This window comes from Scyliorhinus canicula, chromosome 25 (genome assembly GCF_902713615.1).
Source record: "Scyliorhinus canicula chromosome 25, sScyCan1.1, whole genome shotgun sequence".
Taxonomy (NCBI): domain Eukaryota; kingdom Metazoa; phylum Chordata; class Chondrichthyes; order Carcharhiniformes; family Scyliorhinidae; genus Scyliorhinus; species Scyliorhinus canicula.
In genome coordinates, this window is record NC_052170.1 from 1,665,656 (window position 1) to 1,677,460 (window position 11,805).

At 53.0% G+C, this 11,805-nt stretch overlaps 1 protein-coding gene and 1 long non-coding RNA gene across 2 annotated transcripts in view; both read right to left on the reverse strand.

The window, feature by feature from the left end:
- gtf2f1 (general transcription factor IIF, polypeptide 1) overlaps positions 1-659 on the reverse strand; it is a 25,716-nt gene extending 25,057 nt beyond the window's left edge. The window contains exon 1 of the mRNA XM_038784578.1: positions 580-659. Within this exon, the coding sequence (XP_038640506.1) occupies positions 580-659 (80 nt within the window). The remainder of the gene's footprint in view (positions 1-579) is intronic.
- An 814-nt stretch (positions 660-1,473) lies between these two features.
- On the reverse strand, positions 1,474-10,830 carry LOC119957210. Its single transcript, XR_005458765.1, has 3 exons — positions 10,680-10,830; positions 3,214-3,271; positions 1,474-1,521 (listed from the first exon to the last, which is right to left on the reverse strand). It is a non-coding gene; the product is annotated as an uncharacterized LOC119957210 (long non-coding RNA).
- Positions 10,831-11,805: the final 975 nt, after the last annotated feature.

Below are 11,805 nucleotides of genomic sequence, written 5' to 3' on the forward strand. Positions count from 1 at the left end.
CCCCCCCCCCCCCCCCAGACTCCTTTGTTAGTCAAGAATTCACCTGTCTCTGTCTTTAACATATTCATTAACTCTGCCTCCAGCCTCCAGCACTGTCTGGGGGAGAGAGTGAGAGGAATTCTCCTCACCTCCATCCTAAATGGGAGACACTTTATTTTTAAACTCTTTCCCCCAGTTCTGGTTTCCCCAACGGCAAACATCCTCCCATCATGCATCCTGCCCAATCCCCTCAGCATCTTAAATGTTTCAATAAGATCACCCCTCAATCTCCTAAACTTGAATTGATACAGGCCAAACCTGTCCAACCTTTCCTCAGAAAGATAAACTACCCGTCATCCCAGGAATGAGCTGAACTGTTTCTAATTATATCCTGTTTTTTAACAAGGAGAGCAGACTGTACGCGGTATTCCAGATGTGGTCTAACACAGGCCCTGTAAACTGCAGCAAAACCTCCCAACTTTTAGATTCTGCTCACCTTGCAATAAACACCAACATTCTCTTTCCCTTCCTATTCACTTCCTGTACCTGCAAATTAACCTTTTGTGATTCATCTGCCAGGATGCCCAGATCCCTCTGTACCTCAGAGTTCTCTTTCTATTTAAATCATTTGCTGTTTTTCTAATCTTCCTGCCAAAGTGGACAAGTTCACATTTTCCCATCCTATATTATAAACCATCTACCATGTTGCCCGCTCGCTTGATCTGTCTATATCCCCTCACAGAATCTACCTCCTCTTGACAAATTACTTTCCTACCTAACTTGGTGCCATTGACAAAGTGCAGGTCTCAGCACTGCGCCCTGAGGCGATGGTGCAGTGATATTGTAACTGGATATTAATCCAGAGACTCAGGGACCCGGGTTTGATTCTTGTAAAAACCCATCTGGTTCACTAATGTCCTTAGGGAAGGAAATCTGCCGTCCTTACCCGGTCTGGCCGATGAGTGACTCCAACGTGTGTTGAATTTTAAATCATGGAATCCCTACAGTGCAGGAGGCCATTCGGCCCATTCAACCTGCACTGACCCCCCCCCCCCCCCCCGGAAAGTGTACCCCACCGAAGCCCAATCCCCAGCTCCGTATCCCCTTAACCCCAGCTAACCATTGGACCCTAAGGGGCAATCAGGTGGCCTAAGTTTTCTTCCTCATGGGGGAGGGAGAGGTGACTTCTGGTCCGGGGGTAGGGGGGGTGGGGAGTGTGAGTGAGTGTGTGGCGGAGGGCAGTGCACGACACTGATTAAGTGTGTGGAGTTGAGTGCGAGTGTCTCTGCCTCACGCCCTCACGCCCACAGGGAGATTATCTGCTTCAGTACCAATGTTACACGCATTCAAATACAGAGCAAACCATCAGCTCCAACTGACAAAAAGCTGCCTGATTTGCAGAAGGTCTTCCACCAGCGAATCCCAAATCATTCACCTGCTTTTTCCCACCTGTTGGCTATTGCTAAATGTGGAAGTAATGATCAGAGTCTCTTACTTGGGGACACGGACTGTGTACTCGGTCACTGCCTGGCTGCTTGAACCCTGTCAAAGAAAATAGCAACGTGGTCAACATGTGACAAACCACAGACTCAGTTTGTGCAACAGTCAGTGTGATGAATGTAGAGATCTCAGATATATTGTATTCTATGTATTGGTGCAGTCAGGGTGAAAGCCTGGCTCGGTGTGCGTGTGTATATTTGCTGCAGTACAGGCTTCTCAAACTCCTGGTTTAAAAGATTTGTTGGTACAGAATCAGGCAGCTTTTACCCCTACGCAATCCCGGTTTCCCTGCCCCATGGGAGTGAGGAAGCGGCTGAATGGCTATAAGGAGGGCAGCACGGTAGCACAGTGGATAGCACTGTGGTTTCACAGCACCAAGATCCCAGGTTCGATTCCCTGCTGGGTCACTGTCTGTGCGGAGTCTGCATGTTCTCCCCGTGTCGGAGTGGGTTTCCTCCGGGTGCTCCGGTTTCCTCCCAAAGTCCAAAAACGTGCGGGTTATGTGGATTGGCCATGATAAATTGCCCTTAGTGTCCAAAAGGTTCGGAGAAGTTATTGGGTTACGGGGAGATGGTGGAAGTGAGGGCTTAAGTGGGTCAGTGCAGACTCGATGGGTCGAATGGCCTCCTTCTGCACTGTATGTTCTATATTGTTCACGGCTCAAGAAAGATTCAAATGACTTTGATCTTACAGATTTGATACAGTTTTGTCCGGCCATGAAACTAAATCATGTGCTGAATGGAGCAACAGGACCGAGAGGCTGTGTTCAAGTAGGTTAACTGCTCAGGAACAATGGGATTAGAGTGTTCAGACTGCCCAGTGTCACTCTCAGTTATTGAAGGGAGCACACAAGCTACAGCCTCCCATGGCTGCCAGTTAATTTGACAGCGAGCCTGGATTACACATCTGCTTCTACAGTAACTGCCAGGGTGTGTTTACAGGGAGACAGTGTTGTCTATACTCAGCCAGGGTCAGACACTTTAGAAATAAACTGCTGGGAAAGGTCTGCAGGTCTGGCAGGGTCTGCGGAGAGAGAAACAAAGTTAACATTTTGAGTCCAATGCGTCTCTTCTTCAGAGCCCGAAACAAGAACCATATGGACTCCAAACATTAACTCTGTTTCTCTCTCCACAGACGCCGCCACCTGCTGGGCTGTTTCTGCTTTTATTTCAGATTTCCAGGATCTGCAGCATTTTACTTTGGGACTTTTTAAAAGGGGAAAGTTAATTTTAATTACGTTGCGAATCCAGTTCAAGTGGGGCTGGAATTCACCGCACACCGGCCCAGGGGGTTGTAACAATGTGAAAAGTATACATTTGCAGAGTGGGAGGAATTGGATTAATAATAATAATTTTTTAAAAACTTTTATTGTCACAAGTATGAAGTTGCTGTGAAAAGCCCCTAGTCGCCACATTCCAGCGCCTGTTCAGGGAGGCTGGTACGGGAATTGAACCCACGCTGCTGGTCTTGTTCTGCATCACAAACCAGCTGTCTAGCCCACTGAGCTAAACCAGCCCTAGTTAGTTGTTTAGATTAGTTGTTTAAAGGGCTAACACAATGCACGATGGGCCTAATGGCCTCCTGTGCACCGATTCTACTAGCTCAGTGACTGATGCAATCGCTACATAAAAAATCCTTCCACACCTCTGCCGACACATCACACACCGGAACACAATTCCCTTCAAACTGTTCAAAACTACCCTCCATCCCACTTCAAATAACCCCCTAACTTACCAGATTTGCCATAATTGCGAGTTTTTGGTCAGTGTTCTGATTGGGTCTGGTTTAGATTCTGTAATAGGAATGAAATAAGATGAACAATCCACAACATCCTTCTCATTCCCCTGTATCCGGGATTACAACCTGGACTTGGGGCAGAGGCACAACTTTGAAATTTACACAGGACACAAAATGTGGGTAATAAACAAGGAGGCAGTAAAGGCCTTAAAAGACAGCAGTAGACCGGCTGGGGGAGTGGGTAGATAAGGCAGAGGAAACTGAACTCAGAAAAGGAATACATTCTTGACGGGCAGGAGCAGGAAGAGGAGACAATACAAGTCAGATGGTGCAGTTTAAATAGTCTGCAGGAACGGAGAGAGCAGACACAACACAAGAAATCAAGCTAAAGTCCAACATGTTTGTTTCGGAGTGCTGCTGAACCTGAGGAAGGAGCAGTGCTCTGAAACAAACATGTTGGACTTTAACCTGGTGTTGTAAAACTTCTTACTGTGCTCACCCCAGTCCAACACCGGCACCTCCGGGGACAGAGAATTCCAGAGATTCCCCACCATCCGGGAGAGAGGATTCCAGAGATTCTCCACATCACCATCTCCAATCAAAGCAGGGGTCTCCCACCAGGCCCTTCACTCCTGTCCTGCCATTCAACCCGATCTTAGCTGATCTGTTCCGGCCTCAACTCTGTTTCTTACCCCAGAGCCTCAATCTATGGAATATTTATCCACCTCCACCATAAATATTTCTAATGATCCAGCTTCCGCTACCCTCCTGGGCACAGAAATCCAGAGATTCCCCTCCCACCGGGACAGAGAATTCCAGAGATTCCCCACCCTCCGTGACAGGGAATTCCAGAGATTCCCCACCCTCCGTGACAGGGAATTCCAGAGATTCCCCACCCTCCGTGACAGGGAATTCCAGAGATTCACCACCCTCCGGGACCCAGAATTCCAGAGATTCCCCACCTTCCGTGACAGAGAATTCCAGAGATTCCCCACCCTCCGTGACAGGGAATTCCAGAGATTCACCACCCTCCGAGACCCAGAATTCCAGAGATTCCCCACCTTCCGTGACAGGGAATTCCAGAGATTCACCACCCTCCGGGACACAGAATTCCAGAGATTCTCCAGCCTCCGGGACAGAGAATTCCAGAGATTCCTCGCCATCCGGGAGAGAGAATTCTAGATATTCCCCACCCTCTGGGACAGAGAATTCCAGAGATTCCTCACACTCCGAGAGAGAGAATTCCAGAGATTCCCCACCCTCCGGGACAGAATTCCAGAGATTCCCCTCCCTCCAGGACACAGAATTCCAGAGATTCCCCACCCTCCGGGACAGAGAATTCCAGAGATTCCCCTCCCTCCGGGACAGAGAATTCCAGAGATTCTCCAGCCTCCGGGACAGAGAATTCCAGAGATTCCCCACCCTCCGGGACAGAGAATTCCAGAGATTCCCCTCCCTCTGGGATAGAGAATTCCAGAGATTCCCCTCCCTCTGGGAGAGAGAATTCCAGAGATTCCCCACCCTCCGGGACAGAGAATTCCAGAGATTCCCCTCCCTCTGGGAGAGAGAATTCCAGATATTCCCCACCCTCTGGGATAGAGAATTCCAGAGATTCCCCACCCACCGGGAGAGAGAATTCCAGAGATTCCCCTCCCTCCGGGAGAGAGAATTCCAGAGATTCCACACCCTCCTGGAGAGAGAATTCCAGAGATTCCCCTCCCTCTGGGACAGAGAATTCCAGAGATTCCCCTCCCTCCGTGACAGAGAATTCCAGAGATTCCCCACCCTCCGGGACAGAGAATTCCAGAGATTCCCCTCCCTCCGGGACAGAGAATTCCAGAGATTCCCCTCCCTCTGGGACAGAGAATTCCAGAGATTCCCCACCCTCTGGGACAGAGAATTCCAGAGATTCCCCACCCTCCGGGACAGAGAATTCCAGAGATTCCCCTCCCTCCGTGACAGAGAATTCCAGAGATTCCCCACCCTCTGGGACAGAGAATTCCAGAGATTCCCCTCCCTCCGGGACAGAGAATTCCAGAGATTCCCCACCCTCCGGGACAGAGAATTCCAGAGATTCCCCACCCTCTGGGACAGAGAATTCCAGAGATTCCCCACCCTCTGGGACAGAGAATTCCAGAGATTCCCCACCTTCTGGGACAGAGAATTCCAGAGATTCCCCACCTTCTGGGACAGAGAATTCCAGAGATTCCCCTCCCTCCGTGACAGAGAATTCCAGAGATTCCCCACCCTCCGGGACAGAGAATTCCAGAGATTCCCCTCCCTCTGGGAGAGAGAATTCCAGAGATTCCCCACCCTCTGCGAGAAGAAATTTCTCCGCATCTTGTTTGAAATGATCAGCCCATTATCCTGTAGCTGTGTCCCCTCTTTGAGACTCTCCAACTAGTGAAACCATCTCACCATCCACCCTGTCCATCCACCCTGTCCGTCCATCCACCCTGTCCATCCATCCACCCTGTCCATCCACCCTGTCCATCCATCCACCCTGTCCATCCATCCGCCCTGTCCGTCCATCCGCCCTGTCCGTCCATCCGCCCTGTCCGTCCATCCACCCTGTCCGTCCATCCACCCTGTCCGTCCATCCACCCTGTCCGTCCATCCACCCTGTCCATCCATCCTGTCCACCCACCCTGTCCATCCATCCACCCTGTCCATCCACCCTGTCCGTCCATCCACCCTGTCCACCCATCCACCCTGTCCGTCCATCCACCCTGTCCGTCCATCCACCCTGTCCGTCCATCCACCCTGTCCACCCATCCACCCTGTCCGTCCATCCACCCTGTCCGTCCATCCACCCTGTCCGTCCATCCACCCTGTCCACCCATCCACCCTGTCCACCCATCCACCCTGTCCATCCATCCACCCTGTCCGTCCATCCACCCTGTCCATCCATCCACCCTCTCCATCCATCCACCCTGTCCGTCCATCCACCCTGTCCGTCCATCCACCCTGTCCGTCCATCCACCCTGTCCGTCCACCCTGTCCATCCACCCTGTCCGTCCATCCACCCGGTCCATCCATCCACCCTGTCCATCCATCCACCCTGTCCATCCATCCACCCTGTCCATCCATCCACCCTGTCCATCCATCCACTCTGTCCATCCACCCTGTCCGTCCATCCACCCTGTCCATCCATCCACCCTGTCCGTCCATCCACCCTGTCCGTCCATCCACCCTGTCCATCCATCCACCCTGTCCGTCCATCCACCCTGTCCGTCCATCCACTCTGTCCATCCACCCTGTCCATCCATCCACCCTGTCCACCCATCCACCCTGTCCATCCATCCACTCTGTCCGTCCATCCACCCTGTCCGTCCATCCACCCTGTCCATCCATCCACTCTGTCCGTCCATCCACCCTGTCCATCCATCCACCCTGTCCATCCACCCTGTCCATCCATCCACCCTGTCCATCCATCCACCCTGTCCATCCATCCACCCTGTCCGTCCATCCACCCTGTCCGTCCATCCACCCTGTCCGTCCATCCACCCTGTCCGTCCATCCACCCTGTCCGTCCATCCACCCTGTCCGTCCATCCACCCTGTCCGTCCACCCTGTCCATCCATCCACCCTGTCCATCCATCCACCGTCCATCCATCCACCCTGTCCATCCACCCTGTCCATCCACCCTGTCCATCCATCCACTCTGTCCATCCATCCACCCTGTCCATCCATCCACCCTGTCCATCCATCCACCCTGTCCATCCATCCACCCTGTCCATCCATCCACCCTGTCCATCCATCCACTCTGTCCATCCACCGTCCATCCATCCACTCTGTCCATCCACCCTGTCCATCCATCCACCCTGTCCATCCATCCACTCTGTCCATCCATCCACCCTGTCCATCCATCCACCCTGTCCATCCATCCACCCTGTCCATCCATCCACCCTCTCCATCCACCCTGTCCATCCATCCACCCTGTCCATCCATCCATCCACCCTGTCCATCCATTCATCCACCCTGTCCATCCATCCACCCTGTCCATCCATCCACCCTGTCCATCCATCCACCCTGTCCATCCATCCACCCTGTCCATCCATCCACCCTGTCCATCCATCCACCCTGTCCATCCATCCACCCTGTCCATCCATCCACCCTGTCCATCCATCCACCCTGTCCATCCATCCACCCTGTGTTTGAATGAGGTCACCCCTCACTCTTCTAAACTCCAAGGAATACAGACCCAGAATATTCAGTCGCTTGGTAGGACACCCACCTAATCCCAGGAATTAGATTGGTGAATCTCTTTTGGACTGCCTCCAACGTTACTATATCATTCTGTCGGTAATGGGACCAAAACCAAACAGTATTCCAGGTGAGGCTTCACCAACACCCTGTACAAAACCTCACTATTTTTCAACTCGAACCCCTTTGCAATCAAGGCCAAAATTCTGTTTGCCGTAACTACTTGTTGCACCTACCTGCTAGCTTTTTGTGATTCATGCACTAGAATACCTAGATCCCTCTGTACTTCACTCACCTGCAGTCTTTCTCTATTTAGATAATAATCTGCCTTTTGATTCCTCCTCCCAAAGTGTATGATCTCACACTTACCCATATTATGTCCCGTTGCAATCACAATATCCTCATCACAACACGCCCTTCCACCTATTTTTGTATCATTGACAAATTTGGAAACCTTACATTCTGTTCCTTCCTCCAAGTCATTAATGTAAATAGTGAACAATTGCAGCCCAAGAACTCATCCCTGTGGTACTCCATTAGTTACATCTTTCTGCTCTGAAAAGGACCCATTCATTCCAACTCTCTCTTTTCTATGTCACAGCCAGTTTTCAATTGATGCCTACACACTTCCTCCAATTGCACAGGCTTTTAATTTATGCACCAGGCTCTTATGTGGCACCTTGTCAAATCCTTTTTGGCAATCTAAATACACTACATCTACAGGTCCCCCTCCTTCTACTCTCCCTGTTACATCCTCACAGAATTGGAGCATATTTGTCAAACATGATTTACCGTTCATAAAACCATGTTGACTAGGTTTGATTATATTCTGCCTTCCCTAAATAATTAGCTATTTCCTCTTTGATCATTGACTCCAGTGTCTTGCCAATAAGAGATGTTAAACTAACTGGCCTCAAGCTCCCTGCCTTCCATCGTTCCTTCCATTTTTGAACAAGGAGTCACATTGGCTTTTTTCCAATCTTCCAGTATCCTCCTGGAATTTAGCGAGTTATGGAATATTTCAACCAATGGGTTCATATCTCTGCAGCCTCTTCCATGAAAACCCGAGAGTGCAGTTCATCGGGTTCTGGCGAATTGTCCACCTTGAGCCCTTTGAGTTTCTGATACTTGTGATTGGGAATTTTGTAAGTTCTACCATGTTATTTGAAATCAGTCCATCTGATATCTGAGGGATATTTGCAATATCTTCCACAGTGAAGACTGATGCAAACATTTATTTAGCATATCCGCCGTTTCTTTGTTTGCTGTTATTAATTCACCAGCCTGGTTCAGTACAGGTCCCACATTTACCTTTGCCACCCTCGCCCGATTGATCAACAGGAACTTGCTGCTGACTGCTCCGCTATCTGGCTGCTGACCGCTCCGCTATCTGGCCGCTCCGCTATCTGGCTGCTGACCGCTCCGCTATCTGGCCGCTCCGCTATCTGGCTGCTGGCCGCTCCGCTATCTGGCTGCTGACCGCTATCTGGCTGCTGACCGCTCCGCTATCTGGCCGCTCCGCTATCTGGCTGCTGACCGCTCCGCTATCTGGCTGCTGACCGCTCCGCTATCTGACCGCTCCGCTATCTGGCTGCTGGCCGCTCCGCTATCTGGCTGCTGACCGCTCCGCTATCTGGCTGCTCCGCTATCTGGCTCCTGACCGCTCCGCTATCTGGCTGCTGACCGCTCCGCTATCTGGCTGCTCCGCTATCTGGCCGCTCCGCTATCTGGCTGCTGACCGCTCCGCTATCTGGCTGCTGACCGCTCCGCTATCTGGCTGCTGGCCGCTCTGCTATCTGGCCGCTCCGCTATCTGGCTGCTGGCCGCTCTGCTATCTGGCTGCTGGCCGCTCCGCTATCTGGCTGCTGGCCGCTCCGCTATCTGGCTGCTGACCGCTATCTGGCTGCTGACCGCTCCGCTATCTGGCCGCTCCGCTATCTGGCTGCTGACCGCTCCGCTATCTGGCTGCTGACCGCTCCGCTATCTGACCGCTCCGCTATCTGGCTGCTGGCCGCTCCGCTATCTGGCTGCTGACCGCTCCGCTATCTGGCTGCTCCGCTATCTGGCTCCTGACCGCTCCGCTATCTGGCTGCTGACCGCTCCGCTATCTGGCTGCTCCGCTATCTGGCCGCTCCGCTATCTGGCTGCTGACCGCTCCGCTATCTGGCTGCTGACCGCTCCGCTATCTGGCTGCTGGCCGCTCTGCTATCTGGCCGCTCCGCTATCTGGCTGCTGGCCGCTCTGCTATCTGGCTGCTGGCCGCTCCGCTATCTGGCTGCTGACCGCTCCGCTATCTGGCTGCTGACCGCTCCGCTATCTGGCCGCTCCGCTATCTGGCCGCTGACCGCTCCGCTATCTGGCCGCTCCGCTATCTGGCTGCTCCGCTATCTGGCTGCTGACCGCTCCGCTATCTGGCTGCTGACCGCTATCTGGCTGCTGACCACTCCGCTATCTGGCCGCTCCGCTATCTGGCTGCTGACCGCTCCGCTATCTGGCTGCTCCGCTATCTGGCTGCTGACCGCTCCGCTATCTGGCTGCTGACCGCTATCTGGCTGCTGACCACTCCGCTATCTGGCCGCTCCGCTATCTGGCCGCTGACCGCTCCGCTATCTGGCTGCTCCGCTATCTGGCCGCTCCGCTATCTGGCCGCTGACCGCTCCGCTATCTGGCTGCTGACCGCTATCTGGCTGCCGACCACTCCGCTATCTGGCTGCTGACCGCTATCTGGCTGCCGACCGCTCCGCTATCTGGCTGCTGACCGCTATCTGGCTGCCGACCACTCCGCTATCTGGCTGCTGACCGCTATCTGGCTGCCGACCACTCCGCTATCTGGCTGCTGACCGCTCCGCTATCTGGCTGCTCCGCTGTCTGGCTGCTGACCGCTATCTGGCTGCCGACCGCTCCGCTATCTGGCTGCTGACCGCTATCTGGCTGCCGACCACTCCGCTATCTGGCTGCTGACCGCTATCTGGCTGCCGACCACTCCGCTATCTGGCTGCTGACCGCTCCGCTATCTGGCTGCTCCGCTGTCTGGCTGCTGACCGCTATCTGGCTGCTGACCACTCCGCTACCTGCTCCTCTCTTTCCCACTTGGATTTTCACTAATATTTTCCTCCACCTTTGTTAACGGGGATTTTGCCTGTTTCTCTTTGGGATAAACTCCTGCTGAGTTTTATTGACCAGTTCCCGTCAGACAACTCTTCCCAAATACCATCTGCCTTACTCAGGCTGAACATTCGGGTTTCGGGCCCAATTACCTTCTCCCGCCGGCCGATTAATAAAATCACCGAATAACTGCCCCACAGACAACAGACCTCACCGGAAACCAGTCCGACCAGCAACCCCGTCCCCACCAGAAACCGGTCCGGCCAACATCCCCGTCCCCACCGGAAACTGATCCGGACCACAACACCGTCCCCACCGGAAATAGATCCGGCCCGCAATCCCGTCCCCACCGGAAACCGGTCTGACCAGCAACCCCGTCCCCACCGGAAACCAGTCCGACCAGCAACCTCGTCCCCACCGGAAACCAGTCCGACCAGCAACCCCGCCCCCCCGGAAGCCGGTCCGGCCAACAACCCCGTCCTCACCGGAACCCGATCCGGCCCGCACAGTTCCTTGCAGCCGCCAGCCCGGGGCAGGTTCCCCCCCCGGAAGCCGGTCCGGCCAACAACCCCGTCCCCACCGGAAACTGATCCAGCCCGCAGTTCCTTCCCCCCCGCTGATTAAACCCAAACACAGACAGGGACTCAGCGGCCCGACCCCGGGAAAAGGCAACTTCTTGTTGACCATTGAAGACGTTCCAGCTTCTGTTAGTCTAAAGGGGAGAATGAATCAATTCTCCAATAACTTAGTTTATTTTGTTTATATCTCCTCATAATAATCTTTTATTATTGTCACAAGTAGGGCTTACATTAACCCTGCAATAAAGTTACTGTGAAAATCCCCTAGTTGCCACATTCCGGCACCTGTTCGGGTACACAGAGGGAGAATTCACCGAACAGCACGTCTTTCGGGACTTGTGGGAGGAAACCGGAGCACCCTGGAGGAAACCCACACAAACTCCACAGAGACCAAATCTGGGACCCTGGAGCTGTGAAGCAACAGTGCTAATCACAGTGGCTCTTTCTCTTCGACAAAAGGGAAAATGCTGGAAAATCTCAGCAAGTCTGGCAGCATATGTCGGGAGAGAAAAGAGCTAACGTTTCGAGTCCGATGACTCTTTGTCAAAGCTAGCAGACAGAGAGAGTGGGAAATATTTATACTGTGGAGTAGGAATGAAAGATGAGTCAAAGCCACAGAAACCCAGGGAAACTTGGTGCTAATGGCCACAGAAACCAAGGGGAAGGAGTACGAATGGCAGTCCCCAGAGAGGACAAAAGG